This window comes from Salmo salar, chromosome ssa05 (genome assembly GCF_905237065.1).
Source record: "Salmo salar chromosome ssa05, Ssal_v3.1, whole genome shotgun sequence".
Classification (NCBI taxonomy): Eukaryota; Metazoa; Chordata; class Actinopteri; order Salmoniformes; family Salmonidae; genus Salmo; species Salmo salar.
This window is the reverse complement of record NC_059446.1, coordinates 51,720,687-51,744,411: the sequence shown is the minus strand read 5'-3', so window position 1 is coordinate 51,744,411 and position 23,725 is coordinate 51,720,687. Positions and strand designations below refer to the sequence as shown.

The following is a 23,725-nucleotide window of genomic DNA, read 5'->3' as shown; positions in this document are numbered from 1 at the left end:
TAACCTGAAGCTATTTTATCGCCCCCAGAAACCTTCTCCTTTTACTCTCTATTCTGGGCATCATAGACGACCAATTCTCATAGCTTTTAGCCATACCCTTATCCTACTCCTCCTCTGTTCCTCTGGTGATGTAGAGGTGAATCCAGGCCCTGCAGTGCCTAGCTCCACTCCTATTCCCCAGGCGCTCTCTTTTGATGACTTCTGTAACCGTAATAGCCTTGGTTTCATGCATGTTAACATTAGAAGCATTCTCCCTAAGTTTGTTTTATTCACTGCTTTAGCACACTCTGCCAACCCGGATGTCCTAGCCGTGTCTGAATCCTGGCTTAGGAAGTCCACCAAAAACTCTGAAATCCTCATCCCTAACTACAACATTTTCAGACAAGATAGAACTGCCAAAGGGGGCGGTGTTGCAATCTACTGCAGAGTTCTGTCCTACTATCCAGGTATGTACCCAAACAATTCGAACTTCTACTTTTAAAAATCCATCTCTCTAAAAACAAGTCTCTCACCGTTGCCGCCTGCTAAAGACCACCCTCTGCCCCCAGCTGTGCTCTGGACACCATATGTGAACTGATTGCCCCCCAATTATCTTCAGAGCTCGTGCTGCTAGGTGACCTAAACTGGGACATGCTTAACACCCCAGCCATCCTACAATCTAAGCTTGATGCCCTCAATCTCACACAAATTATCAATGAACCTACCAGGTACCACCCCAAAGCCGTAAACACGGGCACCCTCATAGATGTCATCCTAACCAACTTGCCCTCTAAATACACCTCTGCTGTTTTCAACCAAGATCTCAGCGATCACTGCCTCATTGCCTGCATCCGTAATGGGTCAGCGGTCAAACGACCTCCACTCATCACTGTCAAACGCTCTCTGAAACATTTCAGCGAGCAAGCCTTTCTAATCGACCAGGCCCGGGTATCCTGGAAGGATATTAACCTCATCCCATCAGTAGAGGATGCCTGGTTATTTTTATTTATTTTTTATTTATTATTTTATTATTATTTATTTTTTAAATGCCTTCCTCACCATCTTAAATAAGCATGCCCCATTCAAGAAATTTAGAACCAGGAACAGATATAGCCCTTGGTTCTCTCCAGACCTGACTGTCCTTAACCAACACAAAAACATCCTGTGGCGCTCTGCATTAGCGTCGAACAGCCCCCGTGAAATGCAACTTTTTAGGGAAGTTAGAAACCAATATACACAGGCAGTTAGAAAAGCCAAGGCTAGCTTTTCCAAGCAGAAATTTGCTTCCTGCAACACAAACTCAAAAAAGTTCTGGGACACTGTAAAGTCCATGGAGAATAAGAACACCTCCCAGCTACACACTGCGCTGAGGATAGGAAACTCTTGTCACCTCTGATAAATCCACTATAATTGAGAATTCAATAAGCATTTTTCTACAGCTGGCCATGCTTTCCACCTGGCTACCCCTATCGCAGTCAACAGCACTGCACCCCCCACAGCAACTCGCCCAAGCCTTCCCCATTTCTCCTTCTCCCAAATCCAGTTAGCTGATGTTCTGAAAGAGCTGCTAAATCTGGACCCCTACAAATCAGCCGGGCTAGATAATCTGGACCCTTTCTTTCTAAAATTATCTGCCGAAATTGTTGCAACCCCTATTACTAGCCTGTTCAACCTCTCTTTCGTGTGGTCTGAGATTCCAAAAGATTGGAAAGCAGCTGCTGTCATCCCACTCTTCAAAGGAGGGGACACTCTTGACCCAAACTGCTACAGACCTGTATCTATCCTACCCTGCCTTTCTAAGGTCTTTCGAAAGCCAAGTCAACAAACAGATTACCGACCATTTCGAATCCCACCACACCTTCTCCGCTATGCAATCTGGTTTCAGAGCTGGTCATGGGTGCACCTCAGCCACGCTCAAGGTCCTAAACGATATCGTAACCGCCATCGATAAGAAACAATACTGTGCTGCCGTATTCATTGACCTGGCCAAGGCTTTCGACTCTGTCAATCACCACATCCTCATCGGCAGACTCAATAGCCTTGGTTTCTCAAATGATTGCCTCGCCTGGTTCACCAACTACTTCTCTGATAGAGTTCAATGTGTCAAATCGGATGGCCTGTTGTCCGGGCCTCTGGTAGTCTCTATGGGGGTGCCACAGGGTTAAATTCTTGGGCCAACTCTTTTCTCTGTATACATCAATGATGTCGCTCTTGCTGCTGGTGTGTCTCTGATCCACCTCTACGCAGACGACACCATTCTGAATACTTCTGGCCCTTCTTTGGACACTGTGTTAACAACCCTCCAGACGAGCTTCAATGCCATACAACTCTCCTTCCGTAGCCTCCAACTGCTCTTAAATACAAGTAAAACTAAATGCATTCTCTTCAACCGATTGCTGCCCGTACCTGCACACCCGTCCAGCATCACTACTCTGGACGGTTCTTACTTAGAATATGTGGAAACTACAAATACCTAGGTGTCTGATTTGACTGTAAGCTCTCCTTCCAGACTCAAATCAAACATCTCCAATCCAAAGTTAAATCTAGAATTGGCTTCCTATTTCGCAACAAAGCATCCTTCCTTCACTCATGCTGCCAAACATACCCTCGTAAAACTGACCATCCTACCGATCCTCGACTTCGGCGATGTCATTTACAAAATAGCCTCCAATACCCTACTCAATAAACTGGATGCAGTCTATCACAGTGCCATCTGTTTTGTCACCAAAGCCCCATATACTACCCACCACTGCGACCTGTACGCTCTCGTTGGCTGGCCCTCGCTTCATACTCGTCGCCAAACCCACTGGCTCCAGGTCATCTACAAGACCCTGCTAGGTAAAGTCCCCCCTTATCTCAGCTCACTGGTCACCATAGCAGCACCCACCTGTAGCACGCGCTCCAGCAGGTATATCTCTCTGGTCACCCCCAAAGCCAATTCCTCCTTTGGCCATCTCTCCTTCCAGTTCTCTGCTGCCAATGACTGGAACGAACTACAAAAAATTCTGAAACTGGAAACACTTATCTCCCTCACTAGCTTTAAGCACCAGCTGTCAGAGCAGCTCAAAGATCACTGCACCTGTACATAGCCCATCTATAATTTAGCCCAAACAACTACCTCTTCCACTACTGTATTTATTTATTTATTTAGCTCCTTTGCACCCCATTATTTCTATTTCTACTTTGCACTTTCTTCCACTACAAATCTACCATTCCAGTGTTTTACTTGCTATATTGTATTTACTTTGCCACCATGGCCTTTTTTGCTGTTACCTCCCTTAAATCACATCATTTGCTCACATTGTATATAGACTTATTTTTCTACTGTATTATTGACTGTATGTTTGTTTTACTCCATGTGTAACTCTGTGTTGTAACTCTGTGTATGTGTCGAACTGCTTTGCTTTATCTTGGCCAGGTCGCAATTGTAAATGAGAACTTGTTCTCAACTTGCCTACCTGGTTAAATAAATGTAAAATAAAATAAATAAGTAAAAATAATCATAGGTGTCAGTAAGCATCTAATTTCAAGTGTCACATGTGGTTCATAAAAAAATTATGGTCAACCCCTAAAAATGTATTTTTGTCCCTCCTGGTCTACCATACTTGCATCTGAAAATGGTTAATGCCTAATGAAAATAGCATGTTACTACAAGTTGAAAGTCAGTTCTCTGAATTATAAGAATAGTAGAATAGTGTAGAACAAGGTCGTGTTCATTAAGGCACTAAACAACAACAACAAAAAACATTTTAGAACCTTATGTAACAGTAAACACAAACAAGTGTTTGTTATTGGACAAGTTCAGGCTGTCCTTCCCTATTTTCTTCCATTTGGTGCCAAATGAACATGACCCAGTACTTCTCTGGACCTGTAGGGAGAGGGATAAATTGAGCTAAAGGGGTAAGTTGAGTAGCCCTTGTTTCGAAGAAACCATACACAAAATGTATGATTTGACCAACCATTTTGGTTAGAGGTAATCATTTCATGGAATTGGTAAAGGAAGCAACCACATGGAAAAAGTGATAAGCAAGTTAGGTCCAAAAAAACTATTTTCACCAAGTCAAATTAATTTATTGTGTTAGAAGTTTCATGATGCTTGTATCTAAACCAAAGTAGATCTGTTTTATATTGTTTAATACATCCGTTGGAGTCTCTAAAAGCTTCAAAATGAGGTCCTAAATCTAGCATGAAAGTGCATCCCTGTAGCTGTGTGGGCTAATATAGTCAAAATGTTTTTATTTCTTAACCTTTATTTAACTAGGCAAGTCAGTTAAGAACAAATTCTTATTTACAATGACGGCCTAGGAACAGTGGGTAAACTGCTTTGTTCAGGGGCGGAATGAAAGATTCTTACCTTGTCAGCTCTGGGATTCAATCTAGCAACCTTTCGGTTACTGGCCCAACGCTCTAATCACTAGGCTACATGCCGCCCCAAAATGTTTGCCTTGGGGTAAGTTGAGCCAATGGCCATTGGCTAAGTTGAGCCAATGGCAAGTTGAGCAAATGTAAGTGTTTTTTTCCCCAGGTGTAATGCAAGGCTTTATCGCTGGAACGATGTTCAAAGTGTTTAAAAAAAGTGTTTGTTAGGTGTTAAGCCTGTGTTAAAATATGCTTAAAATGATTAAAAGACAAAAAAGTGAATGAATTGAATTTGGGAAATAAACATAGACATGGTTTAAGGTAGTGGGAATATTTAATTCAGTCAAAAAAAATGTATAGGTACCTTAATTTAAGTAAACTGTGCCAAGAGACCACTTTATTGTTCAAGCTATGTTTTCAAAACTGTAACGGTAACATGAATTCTGATTATTTCCAGAGATACACAACATCCTGAAATATATGTAGATATTTTTGTTAGAAAGAATACTATATTTCCTTTGACGGAGTGATCCTGAATGTAAAAAAAAAAATTGCACAACTTACCCCACTCTCCCCTACTGCATCAGGAGCCTAGAGTATTTCATCTGCAGATCCAAACAGGATGCTGCTCATTCTATCACATGCAAGCAAGGGAGACTGATGAAACCGGTTGAACGGTGCCATATTTGTGTATTTAATGTGGACATGATGACTTTACATTTTCTGCAACGATGTACAAAACTTTAACAGAACTGAGAAGGTCTCAGACGAGGTAGAGCTTTCACATCGGGGACAGTGAAAACCAAGTATAAAAACAACTCCTGTCTGCTTCTGCTCTGATCATTGTAACTAATAAATACAGATGTCAACCAAATACATTCCAAATAATGTCATCTACGGAAAAATTACAATGTAGTTAATTACAAATAAAAAGCCAACACACACACACACACACACACACACACACACAACTTGGAGGCATTGTTAAAACCCCAACCAAATAGAAATAATGACTTCCACCACGTTCTTTGGGATGGTAACCATGGCTATCAACTGAAGAAGTCCTACTTTTTAGCAAAGAGAGAGAGACTAAAAACACACTCTTTATGAAAAAGATTTATGCGCCTATCATTTTCCATTCGAAAACTGAACTAAGCAGTGTAATACAAACCAAACGCCTAAAAAAAAAAACACATAGCAAATGATATTAAATAAATCATGGATATCTATAATAATAGAAAAATAATGATTAAAAACCAGAGGTGACATTGAACTGGACCACCTTTACCAATCAAAGACTGAATGAAATGAAGACAGTTAAACGGGTTAAAGCAGTAACCTAGTCTAAGTGCACCGGAAATGCCATTTGGTATCTAACGCTGTAACGGGTTTGGTAAGATTAAAAATACACACACACACACCTACATACACACACGCTCAAATACTCACTCTCTCACTCCCGCGTGGTCTGTTCATATCTGCTTAGTCACACTTAGGAGTACAAATGTGTATTTTAGGAGTTCATCTTAAAGGGTACAAATGTGTATTTTAGGAGTTCATCTTAAAGGGTCATTCTGTACAACAGTATTTAAGGGCACTAATTTATTAAGGACACTACTTGATAGGCTATATTATCCGTTTCAAGTATTTGACTATCCTCATGTTTAATATACACATACAGTATGTGTAGGTATACGCAAACACACTGTTGTATACGTATTCAACCAACCATACAAAGTAACTGACACAGAAATCGTTTCATCTTGTGTTCATGTAAAAACTACTACCGAGGTCTCAAAGTAGACAGTATTATATCCCATGACAATAATTCCATATCTTTGAATCCCCCCCCAATTTTTTTTGTTTTAAATCTAAACAGCTGATAATTATTCACTTCTATCTGTCTCACACTTTGACATTTGCGGTGTCTTGTACAGTGCATGTGGCCTTGCGTGTATACAACGTTTGCTCAAAAAGACTGTCTGACCAATAGTCTGCTTGTCTGAACGAACGTGTTGACATCCATGCACCAAAACAAGAACTGCTAACTTATTAGAGCTTCACCTCACCTGGGTTGTGTTCATTAGGCACCCAACGGAAGAAAGTGGACTGAAACAGTGGATTTGTCCAATCGGAAATGCTCATTTTTGTTTTCCGTTGCAAAATGTTTTTTTGGTGTCTGCCCTAACGAACAGGTAATCCAATAGTCATAGGCATGGCTATGAATCCAGGAGGCGTTTTATGAGGGTGAATGCAACTTTGAGAAAAACATTACACATATGGTTACAGTGAAGCCTCTACTTATATCGTATATACAGTATACAAGCATGGCTTTGGTCCTCACTTCATACCTGGCCGTACAAAAACCAAAACAAGCTTTTATTGCAAAGGAGGTAGTATGCAAAGCGTCTAAAGGGAGTCTAATACGCAGAGGTAACCAAGGAGGGGCAAAACACACACACGCACACACACACACACACACACACAAGCAGCACACGCACGCCAACCCTGCGACGGCTCCGCAGCCATCAGAAACAAAACACTGTCTCTAGTCGCCTGACCTCTCAACCTCCCCCCCCCCAAAAAAGCCACTGTTGAGAGGACTAGCTTTTAGGAGGGTACTCTTATTCAAGTAGAAAAGAGAGTAAGGGCAACTTGAACCAAACAGTCCGACCACTTTATTCCTGCTAAGAGGTTTCAGTAAGTGGGTCTAATTTGAGGTTGGAGGTGTGGGTGTGGGAGGAGGACTACGCTCGGATCAGAGGGATCAGAAAATGGCCTCTTCTTCTCCTCCCAATAATTGAATGACCGTTAAAACCGCACGCTCGTTTATACCCCCCATTAAAAGCGCAGACTCTTTTTAATGAGCAGTAAAGCAGGCACCTCCTCTCACACTGTCATTAGCCCTCTCTCACTCTCTCTCTCTCTCTCTCTCGTTCTCTCTCTTTAATGACCGGCCAAACAGCCTCGGAGTCAGATCGTGTAGTGGTCACCTCACTACAACCACTCATACTGGACTCATCATTGTGGTGCTCGAGAGGATAGAACACACACACACACACACACACACACACACACACACACACACACACACCGTCTTAAGCTTGTCAAGTTAGCTGCAATCAAAGGGTTAGCTAAGTGAGTTCAGTTCAGCATGGCTGCTCCATTCTGCCGTGTGTTATTAAGGGATCAGTGTCCTGAGGAATGCACAAAACCATTTCATCACAATCTAAATCAAATGGGGAAAAATAGGAAAACAGAAAGCTATAGGGATGTCGCTATGCCACCATGCCATCCTTGCCCATGGGTCCACAGAGGAAAAAAACAGCATTTGGTTGCACAGTGTCCAATTTTTCTTCTCTTTCCAAGAAATCCTTTTATTTCTTGTTTTTAAACACATTTCAAATAGTCCTGGTAATATTTCATCTAAAAGGGCAATAGGGGTGAGCTCATTCTGATGTCACTCTGTCAGGTGGTGTCTCTGACACATCTCTCAGGTCTCTCTGCTGTCTTTGGGGAGGGGCTGGGAATATGGATGGAGTCTCTATCTCTATCTTAGGCCCTGGGGATGTCACGTTGGTGGGTCTGTTATTAGGTCGGGGTGGGTTGGTGGTGGTGGGTGAGAACCAGTCCCCCTGCTCCTCCTCCTGCTCACGGCCCAGTCCCGGTGGTCTGTAATCAGGGTACTGGGCGTTGTCGAAATGCACGTGGTGGACACTCTGAACATGGGTCTTTAGGTTCCCTTTCTGAGAGGCTCGGTACGGGCAGAGGCGGCACCGGAACGGTCTCTCCCCTTTGGGACACACACAACAACACACACAGAGGTCACACATAGAGTTCAAAGGTCACGCAGAGGGCAGACATGGCATAACCTTTCAGAGAGTACAGGCGGCGGCAGAAATCTCCCCTGGAACGGTTTCATATGCGAGGGATCTAATACGAGGAACAATACATAAAATGACGTAAACCATGCTGCGACTGACTGTAGTTAAACAGTACAATGAATAAGACATGAATACATACACACAGTTATAACACAAAACAGGCACAAAAACAAATTTAACCCCAAATCATGAAACCTCATGGCAACAGACCACCATTAAAATATACTGCACCTGATTCCAAAAACCACAAGTTCACTTTCCTCTTTTCTAACCGACATGAACCTGCCCTCGTCTCCTGTGAGAGAAGCCTGACGTGTGCGTAAAAGGGCCACACAACCCTGATGTCAGTGAAGTCCTACTTCACTTCTCTCTCTCTCTTTCCCTCAATCAGCCGGCCCCACCCACTCGCTTTGCTAATTAGACTGACCTACAACGGCTCTGACGCCATCACATAAACAAGCAACAGCACACCATAACTAAACAAATGACAGTGCCATTTAATTGCGCCTAATTATCATTATGATAAATGGAAGAATATAAATGGGGGGGGGAAACAAATGACTCCTTCTGCCCTCAACCTCTCTTCCCTCTCTCTTACCTGAAGAAGAAACAGAAAAATATGTGTTATCATACATCATTATATTGCGGTGGGGGAAATAAAACCACAAAAATACACAATTAATCACGCGGAATCTAAAAGCAGAGCCAGGCGATCAGGCGGGCAGGTTGAGACGTGAGCGGAAAGCGAGCACCTCTAGGACACCGTCGTCCTGTTAGGAAGAGAGGCGGGGAGGGAGGCTGGATGGGAGTGGTGCACTAAATTACACTAAAGGTTATCGTCACTGTAAAGCACCGCCAACACTACATCTAATTGGACCCCGACGCTGTTTCTGCTCCCATCATTCATAGCGTTGCGATAAATTTGCGGATGGGTGATTCATTAAGATGGAGGTGCGGCTTGCAGACCTGGCTCTTTCCGAATGTCAAAGCAGAGGAGATTTACCTCGCCTAACCCACAATCTCTCTCTCCCCCGCTCGCTCTCTCTCTCTCAGAAAACTTTCATCTGATGCAGAGAGAAAAGATACATTTTGTGTGTTCTCAGGGCCAATCCTTCATACAGGGACAGACTGCCGGAACTCTATTGTTGCTGTCTATGGTTCTAGTCGCTTGGTGACATAGTGACAACAAGAAATATGTTACGTCTGAAAGTGGATGATTCCAGAAGGACACATAACTCATAGGTGAAAAAGACAGAATGAATATAAAACAATAAGGACATGAGCACCGGCAAACATGCATGCACGCAAACATACACAGACAAACACATGCACACAAAACTAACGGGCATAAGCAATGGGAAGCAGCAACCCAACGTGAATCGATGGGAACAACATACTTGTTTGGGAGCTTCCGAGGGGTTGGTTTGAGCGTCAGCACCTCGGAGTCCGTTATAATCAAACACGACTGTGGGGAAGAAGGAGGGTGGGGGGTGGTGGGGGGGGGGTACTTGTTAAAAAAACCTCATAGTCTCCATTCACCAGCATCACCACAGCAACAACCAGTTAGTTAGAGAGAGACAACACAACAACAGCAGAGCGGAGTGGAGCTAGATGATGATGATGATGATGATGATGATGAGACCTGGTGGAGTGAAGCCAGTGATTTAATATGACACAGACATGCTAATGGGAGGCCTCGGGGTGACTGGCCTTTCGCGTGAGGATGACGTCCATGCTGAATAAAACCATCGGTGACAACATTAATTACAGCTCACTCTCTGTGTGTGTGTGTGTGTGTGTGTGTGTGTGTGTGTGTGTGTGTGTGTGTGTGTGTGTGTGTTTACAGTGGATGCTGGGGGGTAAGAGGACTCCCTCTGCATCACTTACCGTTTGGCTCCTGTCACTTAGCATCACTGGCTGTGCCACAAATCATTCACACTCTCCATAAAGAAGTTACTTATCTCACTGTCTACCACTATTACAGCCGGCCCCCACTGATGGACATGACCAGAGAGGAGAAAGAGGACAAAGGAGAGGAGGAGCAGAGGAGAGGAAAAGATAAGAAAGGAGGCACAATAACTGGTTTGGCTGCTGAATAAGGATGAGTGATAATGGAGGCATATGTCGGTATGATGGATAAATTCTATGGTTCACTAGCATGCACAATTCCTTCTCTCTAACTGACAGGTGATTAATAATGTATAATATTCGTCACAGGTCAGCAAATCATATTAGTTTAAAACCTACAGACAGCTATTCTGGTCGAGGCCAAAGAATGGACCCACAGGGCCGAGGAGCGCAAATTAACAAATAATCTAGTTGAATGTTACTGATGTTCAATATTGGATATGTGTGTGTGTGTGTGTGTGTGTGTGTGTGTGTGTGTGTGTGTGTGTGTGTGTGTGTGTGTGTGTGTGTGTGTGTGTGTGTGTGTGTGTGTGTGTGTGTGTGTGTGTGTGTGTGTGTGTGTGTGTGTGTGTGTCTGTGTGTGTGTGTGTGTGTGTGTGTGTGTGTGTGTGTGTGTGTGTGTGTGTGTGTGTGTGTGTGTGTGTGTGTGTGTGTGTGAGTTAATCCCCATTTACCTGTGTGGGATCTCATGTGTGTGCGGAGGTGACTGGGCTGACTGAAGCTCTTCCCACACTCTTGGCAGCCGTATTCCCCTTGTCGAACCAGAGACCTCAGCATCCCTACAACACAGAGAGAGAGGAACATGGGTTAAAACGTCATCTTAAAACACACATCCTCTGTGACGACACAGAGAGAGGGATATGGGAAGAGAGAAAGAGAGGTAACAGGGAACGGGTGATAAAGGAAGCGTAAGGGGAATGGGGAATTGAGACAAATAAATTAAAATCCACACAAAAGACCTGATGACCAAAATGAAGATGTAGAGATGGATGGGAGGATGGAAAGGAAAAAAGGAGAGATAGAAGGGAAGGACTAAATGAAGGGCACACGGGTCGCACCTGCTGCCTCGACCTCTGGATGCTCGGCTATGAAAAGCCAACTGGCATTTACTCCTGAGGTGCTGACCTGTTGCACCCTCTACAACCACTGTGATTATTATTATTTGACCTGGCTGGTCATCTATGACTGTTTGAACATCTTGAAGAACGATCTGGCCTTAATGGCCTTGTACTCTTATAATATCCACCGGCACAGGTCAAGGCAGAGACGGCATGACCTTCCAGAGAGGGCAGGTGGTGGCAGAACTCTCCCCTTGAGCGATTTCATTTGGGAGGGATTTAATATGACAAACAATATATAAAATGACGTAAACTATGTACACTTATATGTACCCCCCCAGAGCCTGGTTCCTCTCTAGGTTTCTTCCGGGCCTTTCTAAGGAGTTTTTCTTAGCAACCATGCTTTCTACATCTACATGGCTTGCTGTTTGGGGTTTTAGGCTGGGTTTCTGTATAAGCACTTTGTGACATCTAGCTGATGTAAAAAAGGACTTTATAATCACATGTAATTGATTGATTGGAAGTGTATGAATGGAACACAGGGCCATGAAGGAGCAGACACCGACAGACATGGTCAGACTAGTCTCCAGTCTCTGGCTGGAGAGAGCTAGCCTCAACTCTAGTAGAGAAGAGTAGAGTGTAGAGAGGGAAGCATCATTAGTATGTCTAATGTGTCATTATGGGAGGCTAGCTCCAGGGGCTGGACTGCAGCTGTCACACAGCATCATCTCAGGCTCTGACAGGCAGACACACACAGCCACACGGCCGCCGCATAAATTACAGCCAATTAAAACGCCCCGGCTGTGATGTGCCCGCTCCGCTGCCCAGCCCGCGTGTCACATGTCAGGTGTGTGTGTGTTTGAGAGAGAGAGAGAGAGAGAGAGAGAAAGAGAGAGAGAGAGAGTGTGTGTTCTGTTTATTTGTACGTGTGTGTACATGTGCAGAAGGGGAATATAAAAGATCGCCGGCGTGTCACCCCGGTGATGCAGGATGCAGGGAGGCAGCAGGAAGACGAGAAAGACCAACTTGGTCCATCCATCGTCACATATCCCCTGTCCTCCCCACCACCGCCACTACCAACCCCTCCGATGACCTCTTCCCCTGCCAGCCAAAAAGCCCTTGGGGTGTGTGCAATGAGTGAGGGGGTGAGTTCCCAGCCCTGCCTTGGCATGTACCTGCGCTCGTGGTACCCGCTGGTGGTATGGGTGTCAGGGGAGGGGAGGTGACTGAGAGTGTCTCTGGCAGATCTGACCCTGCCTGGCCCCAGGAAACATCCGGCCAGACCCACAAGCCTCTCTCTCTACCTCTGAGGCACCAATGAAAGACAAGTGAGCTGGACTAAACACACTAATGCACACATATACACACACACACACACACACACACACACACACACACACACACACACACACACACACACACACACACACACACACACACACACACACACACACACAACCCACCCCCCTGCCACACACACACACAAACAACACACATCCTGGCTTTCTCAAAAAAGGTCACTTTATAGCATCTGACTCAAAGGGCTAAGGCGGAGCGTGACGGTATCTGCCTGGACGGGTGACAGCGATGTCATACGTCTGCCTCCCAGGCTGTTTCCTCTCTCTGGAACATGGGGAGGAATAGAAGCCTGCCAGCTGGGTGTCTTAAGCAGAGGCCCACTTGACCTTAGGAAAGCAGCAGCAGAATATGGGGGGAAATTCAGGATGTTTTGGTAATCACCATTTCTAAAGCAGCTGCTGCTGGGTTAATTATTATGTCTCTACCCCCTCCGTCTGTGGGAGCATCATCAGACGGAGCCCTGAACCAAACAGTCGGCGGCAGGTCACCGGGAGAGCGGAGATATGCCTCGCAGAACAGAGACCCACGAAGGTCCTGCCACATCTTTCACTGTTATAACATCACTCGCTACCAGTGGAGGCTGGTGGGAGGAGTTATAGGAGGACGGGATCATCGTAACGGCTGGAATGGAGTCAATGGAACCGATTGAAATGTGCGGTTCCCATATGTTTGACGTGTTTCATACCATTCCATGTATCCCATTGCCGCCGTTACAATGAGCCCGTCCTCCTGTAGCTCCACCAGCCGCCATTGCTCCCTACATATAGAACACACAGTGCCCCAGATACAGACTTTTTACAATATACAGTACCTTGTGTGCTCCTACACACAAACACACACACACACACACACACACACACACACACACACACACACACACACACACACACACACACACACACACACACACATGTATTCTGACACGGTCAGCACACGCACACACACACAGCTACTTTAATGCATCTCCCTTTCATTATTTATGCTCCTGTCAGACTGGCCAGTCGGCCTGTCTATCAATCATCTTCTGCCAGATGGTGTGTGTGTGTAGGCGTGCGTGTGTGTTTGTGTGCGTGCGTGCGTGCGTGGTGTGTGGGCATGCCTGCATACATGTATGCGTGTACACAACTGAGCCTATGTGTTTGTGTTGACCACCTCAGGGGCCAGTCCAGCTGGCAGATCCAGTCCAGTGAAGCTCCCCGCCACATGTGACATGAGCTGTCAATCAGCGAGCCAAAAAAGGTCTGCTCAACATCTCCTGACGTTTGGCCTTTCCTCTAAACACATGATCCTAAGGCGTGTTTATCATCATCCCTACTACCCTTCTCAATGTCTCCCCTTCTCATCACGGCACTGACAGGCTGCTCACATAATATAGATGAAAAACATGTCTGAGGATCTGAGTATTAGAGTAGGCCTAAATGTAGAAAAAAAATGGCATTTTTTTTCACTGTTTGTGAGAAGGGTGACTTTTGTGCCAGAGGGTGCCAGAGGGTGACTTTACCGTCATTAAAGATATCTTGTGAGAGTGGCAAACAATGAGTGGACGTTCCCTCTATTTTCTTGATGTTATTTTGTATCCACGTCATGTGCCAAGTTCGCTAAACATATTTTCCTATCGATTTAAGGACCTACGGTTGTTTCATAGCTCTGCCCTGGCTCTTACCTGTGGGGTCCAGTAGGGGGTTGGCGGCACCCCAGCGGTGGTATAGTGTCGCCAGGTCATTGGAGTTGCAGTTCTTCAGGAAGCTCAAGATGTCCATGGGCAGCTCTGGTGTCTCCACCCCCCGTGCCTCCTCCTGTTTCACCTCCGCATGCTGGGCTGAGGAGGAGTAGGAGGAAGAGGTGGAAGATCCCTGGACGGCGCTCCCAAGTGTCTGGGAGTGGGAAGCTCCATAGCCCTGGCCTGCCGTGGTGGTGTTGTGGGCTGGGCGCTCTGCCCGGGGTCTGCCCTGGGACTGGGGGTGAGACTGGGTGTGGGACTGGGAGCTGCTGGACTTGGGCTGGGGCGAGCTCCTGGCTCTGCTGTACTCTGCCAGGCCATGTTTGCTGGACAGCATGAATCCAAGGCCTTCCTGAGGCAACATGTACCTATCCACCAGCCTGGTGGTTCCTCCAACACTAGGGCTAGGGGCTGAGGGTCGCTGGGGAGCCCCGGCCGCAGTGCTCTTCTCCAGGGAGCTGGTCGAGGAGCCTCCCCGTGGGTAGATTTCCACCCTGGGCCTGGAGTTGGAGCGAGAGAGCTGGCCCTGATCCGGTACAGCCTCGCCTCTCTGTCTGCTGCCTGCCCTGGGAGGCCGCATACTCTGGGAGCCTGAGGCAGAGGAGGAGGACCCTTGTGTGGAGGAGGAAGAGGTGCTGGGTTGAGTGGCTGCCCTGTCACTGCCGTCTTTCTTCTGGCCCAAATCCAACGATGGGGGGCGTGTGCGGTGGGTGCGCACCACAGGGGGCAACGGGGGACACTCCCTCCCATCCAGAGCGGGAGGAGGGCCCGTGCGTCTCCTGGAGGACGAGCCCTCTCGGGGGCCCTTGAAGCCATTCTTCAGGAGGGCCCATTTGGGGGCCAGGGCGCTGCTGTTGATGCGATGGGCGACAGTCTGGTGCATCCACAGCACCTCCAGGTAGTGGGTGGAGTGGGAGCAGTAGGAGCACTTATGACTGGGCAGGCCCTTCTGCTGAAGGGCTGAGGAGGCTGGGCCCCTGTGGCCCTCGGCTCTCACACACAGGTCCAGAGGAGCAACATGGTGAGGGTCAGTGGGTGAACTGCTCTCGGCGGTGCATTTGTCTCTAGACGGCCGGGCAGAGAGGTAAGGGTGGGGGGCAGAGGATTGAGCAAGCCCGTCGAGGAGGGCTCTCTTCAGCTTGGGGAAGCTACTGGGGGTGCCTCTCTCAGAGCTGGAGCTGGGGTTGGGAATGGTTCGGCCGTCACAAGTGTGCTGGAGACGTAGGTGGGACAGGAAGGCAGAGGACTCTGTGCTGACAAAGTCACACAGGCTGCAGACGTAAGGCTTCTCATCTGTGGAAGGCAAAACAGAACAGAGATGGTTTGGTCACTTCTCTGAAACATTCGACCAGCGGTGGGAAAAGTACTCAATTGTCATACTTGAGTAAAAGTAATTAATACACAATGACTCAAGTAAAAGTGAAAGTCACCCAGTAAAATACTACTTGAGTAAAAGTCTAAAAGTATCTGGTGGGAAAAGTACAACATTTTCATACTCGAGTAAAAAGTAATTACATCAAATTCTTTATATTATATTAAGCAAACCAGGTGGCACAAATATATTTCATTTGTATTTTTTTATGGACAGCCAAGGGCACACTCCAACACTCAGACATTATTACAAACAGTAGCAAATAGAGCCATGACTACATGGAAGTCTCTTTCACATCAGGTAGCTCAAGCTAGCATTCAAATCTGATTTTTAAAAACAGATAAAACAACACCTCATGGCACAAAGAGACACAAACTAGTACATTGTAAATTTGTGATTGTGGAGCAGTGTACATTTTTATAGCGCACAATGTCTTGTGTGATGTATTGTTTTATTAATGATGTAGACAATGTTTTTGTTGCGATCTGTTGTTTTATTCCTGCTTGGACCCCAGGAAGAGTAGAGGCTGCCTTGGCAGCAGCCAATGGCAATCCTAATAAAATACAAAATACAAATCCAGTATTTGTGATTAGTGAGTCCGCCAGATCAGAGGTAGTAGGGATGACAACACGTTATATAGATAGGTGCGTGAATTGGACCATATCGCTCTCCTGCCTGAGCATTCAAAATGTAACAAGCACTTTTGGATGTCAGGGAAAATGTATGGTATGAGTAGAAAGTACATATTTTCTTTAGGAATGTAGTGGAGTAAAAGTAAAAGTTGTCAAAAAAATAAGTAGGAAAGTAAAGTACCGATACCCAAAAAACAAATAGAGAAGCCAGTTCAGAAACAGAACCTGAGTCCCTGCCACAGCTGACGCATCAGCTGAGATTTCACCAATTAGATGCTAGTAACAATCACACCTGCCTTATTTGGTAGTCTATTTAAGTGACCGGTTCTGCTCACATATCCTGCTACCACTTGCTGCTACTGCTACTATGCTTTTGCTTCTTTTGCCTCCACCTGTTAGGTTCTGTTTTCCTGCTGGGGGATATTTATAGCTTACCGCGCTCACTGCTCATTTTATATTTTGGGCAGTGAGCAACCCTGAAGGAGCAGAGCCTATATCGGCAAGACTGGCATTATCCATTCTTTAATAAATGGTTAAACATATTTCTACTTGGTGTTTCCTTTCTGAACTTTCTGTATTTTTACTTTGTTAATTTACACCACTGCATTCTACAAACATTATATGAACATTCTGTCTTACTAACGTCTATGAAACATTCTAAAAAACATTGATCTGCCTAGAGATATGCTTGAAATAGTAGCTGACAAGTTTAATTGAGTCATGTTCCATGAAAAAGGGGGTGTTGTGCTTCCTCATGACCACTTGGTGACAGTGTTGGCCTAAATACCAAACCACTGGTGGAGAGAATCTGAATTGATACCTCATGTCCCTTCTCCTCGCCTCCTTCCCAAAACCAATAGGAGCATAAGGTCACAGGGGTGGGAATTCTGATTTTCTTATACAATGGGTTTTGAGAAGGAGGCCAGGAGAGAGGACAAGAGTCAAGGAAATGCAATTGAGATTCTCCCATAGGCTAAAATGTATGGCATTCGCATCTGATTCAGTGCATCTGTACATGTCACAAAAGAGTGTCATTCCAGATTATTCCGACATATGAGAGTAAACAGTGTCTTTTATCAGGAAATTAACAACATGTAGAAATTGTAGGCCTAATGATGAGTATGATCATGGTTTCTGATATCACGATAAGAATAACTGAAGGGAAAATAGTCGTCCTGCCTTTTGATACCCTGATTAATGTATTTAATTGGCTGCATTACTACACTGAACAAAAATACAAACATATGTCAAGTGTTTGTCCCATGTTTCATGAACTGAAATAAAAGATCACCAAAATGTTCCATATTCACAAAATGCTTAACTCTCTTAAATGTTGTGCACAAATTTGTTTAGATCCCTGTTAGTGAGCATTTCTCCTTTGCCAAGATAATCCATCCACCTGACAGGTGTGGCATAACAAGAAGCTGATTAAAAAGCATGATCATTACACAGGTGCACCTTGTGCTGGAGGCAAAATCCCACTCTAAAATGTGTAGTTTTCTCACACAACACATTGCCACAGATGTCTCACATTTTAAGGGCGCATGCAATTGGCATGTTGACTGCAGGAATGTCCACCAGAGCTGTTGGCAGAAAATTGAATGTTCATTTCTCTACCAAAAGCCGCCTCCAAAGTTGTTTTAAAGAATTTGGCAATACATCCAACCGGCCTCACAAGCGCAGACCACGTGTAACCACACCAGCCCAGGACATCTGCATCTGGCTTCTTCACCTGCGGAATCATCTGAGACCAGCCACTCGGACAGCTGATGAAACTGAGGGTTTGCACAACCGAAGAATTTCTTCACAAACTGCCAGAAACCATCTCAGGGAAGCTCATCTGTGTGCTCGTCATCCTCACCAGGGTCTTGACCTGACTGCAGTTCGGCGTCGTAACCGACTTCAGTGGACAAATGCTCACCTTCGATGGCTCTGGCACGCTGAAGAGGTCGCGCTGCATGAGGCAAATGGTGGCCACACCAGATACCGACTGGTTTTCTGATCCACGCCCCTCCTTTTTTTTAAGGTATTTGTGATCAACAGATGCGTGTCTGTATTCTCAGTCATGTAAAATACATAGATCAGGGCCTAATGAATTGATTTCAATTGACTGACTTCCTTATCTGAACTGTAACTCAGTCAAATCTTTGAAATTGTTGCATGTTGCGTTTATATTTTTGTTCAGTGTATATTTCTACTGGTTGTAGAGTGCAGTTGTCAATGTTTGCCACATGGTGGCATATATACTGAGTTCCCCCCTGCACACACATATAAACAGAACCCCACGCAATCTATCACACATAAACATGAATACAAAAACACTCACACACCCACACTACTCCAGAGCATTGATCACCCACCTCTCACTCTCTCTCCCTCATACAGGAAGAAACACAAAACACACACAAATGTCCAGTAACACTTCTTGAGGCCCCTTAAGGCGGCAATCAGCAGTTGAAACAATAGCAAAGCATGCTCCTCGCCCCTGGAGATGGGACTGGCGATACGCAACCACTCTCAAATTCATAGACAGAGCAATGGATGTTTACTTTGTTTACAAACATCAGGGTCAAACAAGCTGGGGCACCGGAGTTGAACTAAGCTCATGAGGCATTTCTAAGTTATATTCTTCAAGAATCAAATAGGTACATATCCTTCATTTATCATTACAAAAATGGATGTAGCAACTCCAGATTGCCCCTTTAATTAAGAAGGACATGTGTCCACACACTCAGAGCCTTGTGATATACAAGACCTCCCTTGCCCACTGAAACAAATGGACACACACACACCACACACACACACACACACACACACACACACACACACACACACACACACACACACACACACACACACACACACACACACACACACACACAACTGTGTTTCCACTTCTCAATTAGAACATGCCACTGCCATCTGCTTTTCATTTTGGCTTCCCTATTATCCACATACTGCAATGGCTAACACCCAGCCAGGGTTGAGCTGGAGGCTAATCTGTGTGTGTGTGTGTGTGTGTGTGTGTGTGTGTGTGTGTGTGTGTGTGTGTGTGTGTGTGTGTGTGTGTGTGTGTGTGTGTGTGTGTGTGTGTGTGTGTGTGTGTGTGTGTGTGCGCGCGCGCGAGTGTGTTTTACATTTGACATTTTAGTCATTTAGCTCTTATCCAGAGCTACTTATGGTTAATGCATTCATCTTAAGATAGCTAGGTGATACGACCACATCTCTCAGTCATACATAGCTACTTTATTGAGTCAAAATGTACTATCAGAAAAGTCAGTGCTAGTAGGCGGTGCATGCCTGCATGTCTGTGTTTGAGGAGGGGAAAGCCCTGGTTCCCATAGAGCTGTCAGTGCCATAACCTGCCTTGCTGCCAAGGGGAAACCACGAGGGGGGGGAATAACATCCTTCTGACATAAACAAACACTGGGTGGGATGTCCGCCATTAACTGCAGCCCTCCCTCGCTCCCTCCCTCCTTCGCTTGCTCCCTCCCTCCCTCGCCTCTCCCACTCAGCACTCTGTGGGAGTCAAGGCAATCGAGACTGACACCGTGGCGACGCTCTTCTCCTCCACGTGTAGTGCAGACATGCAGGTAATCCTGGAACCCAGAACCAGATCTTGCCTTGTGCTCGCCATTTCCAGTGCCTACAGTAACCATACAAACGTTCTAAACGTACATTACTCAGCCATTTAGAAAGCCTATCCACACTTCATAAGTAATGGCCTGAAAATGATCATGTTCTCCTGTACAGTATGTACTGTAAATAGTAAATAGGTTTTAAAAAAAGGACTTTAAATACTGTCTCTGTCTGGGGATGATAAGAGTGGACAGGGTGGCAACCTGCCAAGTCCTCAGCAGTGTATCACCTCACCTCCATAGACCTGGTCACCTGATAGGATATCACCTGAGCAGCACACTCCTGCAGCCATCCAGTCATGTTCATTGGCATTTCCAAACTATAAACAACATTGCCAACAGCGCAAACCTTGAATGATCCCCTGATTTGAATGACTTGGGGACCGATTCGATCAAATCCGCTTTAACCAACATCCGCACGCTGATGTTTTGACGTGTCGGAGGTGGAACTGCATTAGAGCTGTCAAATCCACAAGAGGCTCACGGTATACCTAAAGCAGACATTACCATTGGCTGCACGGAGTCGCATTAAGAGAAATCTTGCAGCCATGCAGCCTTGTTTACTGGAACGCGAGATGCAATCTACAACCTGATTAGGCTGATATAAATCCTTATTATTTTGTTTAATGATTTTAATTTGGAGTATCGTTATTTTTATATAGCCTAGACTTTCTCTCTCTGAACTTCTAACGCGAGTGGGAGCGGTGTGGCTTCGTGACAACGATCACATTTGACAGCTCCAACGCAGTTCCACCTCCGACACCGCCAGAACATCAGCTATGCGGTTGCCGGCTATCGCCGTTCAACGCTTGATCTGATTGAATCTAGGCCTTAGTCTGCCCACCTGCCAACCTCACTCACGCTCGAGTGAAGTCTGGGAGTGAGTATGTGTGTGTGTGTGTTTGTGTGTATAACTGAGTGTGCGCATGCATTCATTTGTATTTTACCCTTATTTTACCAGGTATGTTGACTCACAATACATTCTCATTTACAGCAACGACCTGGGGAATAGTTACAGAGGAGAGGAATGGGATGAATGAGCCAATATTAGAAACTGGGGAAGATTAGGTGGCCATGATGGTATGAGGGCCAGATTGGGAATTTAGCCAGGACACCGGGGTTAACACCCCTACTCTTATAATAAGTGCCATGGAATCTTTAGTGACCACAGAGAGTCAGGGCACCCGTTTAATGTCCCATCTGAAAGACGGCACCCTACACAGGGCAATGTCCCCAATCACTGCCCTGGGGCATTGGGATCTTTTTTTAGACCACAGGAAAGAGTGCCTCCTACTGGCCCACCAACACCACTTCCAGCAGCATCTGGTCTCCCACCCAGGACCAACCCTGTTTAGCTTCAGAGGCAAGCCAGCAGTGGGACACAGGGAGGTATGCAGCTGGTGCATGCTAGGTGTGTGTGTGTCCTCTGAGAGTATGTGTGTCCATTAGGAGTGTCTCTATAAATAACAAATCCCTGAGACGTGGGGAGCAGGAGAGGGATCAGGGTGACTGGATGGCGTCAGCGGGGATTAGGTAACCAGCCAGTGGAACAGAGGGTATAGGTAGGGCAGAGGACGCCCTACCAGGCCCTGTTACCTGACTGTCTGACAGGGGATCTGAGATGGCTCTTTCCACCTTCTCCTCCCTACTTAATCTTCCACCCTCTCTGCCTCCCTCCTCCCTCTCTGCAGACGACTTTGTCAACCACTTTGAAAAGAAGGCTGACGACATCTGCTTCTCATTCGCTCAGCCTATTGAGTCCCGTGGTCCCACAGAACTACCCTACACCTTGACCGCTTCCTCCCCTCTCTCTCCAGATGAAATCCTGCGGCTAGTGAGGCCCGGCTGCCCAACAACCTGCCCGCTCGACCCCATCCCCTCCTCCCTTCTCTAGACCATCTCTGGAGGCCTTCTCCCATTCCTCACGACCCTCATCAACTCATCCCTGACCACTGGCTGTGTCCCCTCTGACTTCATAATGGCCCGAAGTCACTCCCCTCCTCAAGAAACCAACACTCAACTCCTCTGACGTCAAAAACTACAGACCTGTATCCCTTCTTTTCTTTCCAAAACGCTTGAGCGTGCTGTCTCTGATCAACTCTCTCACTATCTATCTCAGAACGATCTCCTTGACACCAACCAGTCAGGCTTCACGACGGTTCACTCAACCGAGACCGCTCTTCTCTGTGTCACAGAGGCTCTCCGCATTGCCAAAGCTGACTCTCTCCTCTGTTCTCATCCTCCTAGATCTATCCGCTGCCTTCGACACCGTGAACCATCAGATCCTCCTCTTCACCCTCTCAGGGCTGGGCGTCTCAGGCTCTGCACACTCTTGGATTGCATCTTACCTGGCAAGCCGCACCTACCAGGTGACGTGCAGAGGATCTGTATCTGCACCACGTACTCTCTCTACTGGTGTACCCCAGGGATCAGTTCTAGGCCCTCTCCTCTTCTCTCAATACACCAAGTCACTCGGCTCCAAAATAACCTCACATGATTTTTCCTATCATTGCTATGCGGATGACACTCAACTACTTTTATCATTCCCCCCTTCTGATGCCCAGGTGGCAAAACGCATCTCTGTGTGCCTGGCAGATATCTTAACTTAGAAGTTGGCCCACCACCTCAAGCTCAACATCGACAAGACGCAGCTGCTCTTCCTCCCGGGGAAGGCCTTCCCACTCCAAGACCTCTCCATCACAGTTGACAACTCCACGGTGTCCCACTACGAGAGTGCAAAGAACCTTGACGAGACCCTGGACAACACCCTGTCGTTCTCTGCAGACGTCAAAGTAGTGACTCTTGCTCCTGCAGGTTCATACTCTACAACATCTGTAGAGTATGACCCTACCCCAAACAGGAAGTGGCACAGGTCCTAATCCAGGCACTTGTCATCTCCTGTCTGCACTACGCTGTTGGCTGGGACCCCGCTTGTGCCATCAAACCCCTGCAACTTATCCATAATGTTGCAGCCCGCCTGGTGTTCAACCTTCCCAAGTTTTCCCATGTCACTCCGCTCCTCTGCACACTCCACTGGTTTCCAGTCGAAGCTTGGATCCACGACAAGACCATGGTACTTGCCTACAGAGCAGCAAGAGGAACTGCCCCTCCCTACCTTCAGGCTGTACTCAAACCCTACACCCGCAACCCGAGCACTCCATTCTGCTACCTCTGGTCTCTTGACCCTCCCACGAGGACAGCAGAGTCCCTGCCCATCTTCCGTAAACATCTGAAACTCTACCTCTACAAAGAGTATCTTAAGTAATCCCACGGCACCCCCCCCCAGAAAAGGTTTTGTGAACTAACACACACTTCACTTTTTTCGCCGCCTTACTAGCTCTGACTTTACTAATAGCTACTTTATTGAGGGAAAATGTACTTGCTATGACTGTGATATGTGTTTGTCCAACCTAGCTTTCTTAAGATGAATGCACTAACTGTAAGTCGCGTCTGATAAATTACTAAAATGTAAATGTAAAATGTGGCCATCACTGCCACGGCCTGCGTCCTGTTCATTTGGCATCAAATGGGGGGAAAAAATGAAAAGCAATGAAAAACCTGTCCTTGTCCAATAAGAAATTAATATTTTCATTTTCAGTTGTAGAACATTTAAAAATGTATTTCATTGTGTAACCTAATGGACATGACCCTGAGTTATGTTTTAAACCGACTGCCATGAGGAAAAAAAACAATGCTCACTCCTCACTCAGAATCCATTGCTGTGATCTTAAAATCTCCTCAATCTCTCATTAGCCTGGTCCCAGATCTGTTTGGACGGACTCCTATGGTCATTGTGATGACAAACATGTTGAGTTG

At 46.1% G+C, this 23,725-nt stretch overlaps 1 protein-coding gene across 2 annotated transcripts in view; it reads right to left on the bottom strand.

Annotated features, from left to right (window-relative positions):
• Nucleotides 1-4,653: 4,653 nt before the first annotated feature.
• LOC106605073 (zinc finger protein 516) overlaps nucleotides 4,654-23,725 on the bottom strand; it is a 66,605-nt gene continuing 47,533 nt past the window's right edge. For both annotated transcript variants that reach the window (XM_014200347.2, XM_014200349.2), the window contains 4 exons: nucleotides 14,211-15,560; nucleotides 10,805-10,909; nucleotides 9,620-9,687; nucleotides 4,654-8,131 (listed from right to left, as the gene is read on the bottom strand). In XM_014200347.2, the coding sequence (XP_014055822.2) occupies nucleotides 8,072-8,131; nucleotides 9,620-9,687; nucleotides 10,805-10,909; nucleotides 14,211-15,560 (1,583 nt within the window). In that variant the 3' untranslated portion in view covers nucleotides 4,654-8,071. The remainder of the gene's footprint in view (nucleotides 8,132-9,619; nucleotides 9,688-10,804; nucleotides 10,910-14,210; nucleotides 15,561-23,725) is intronic.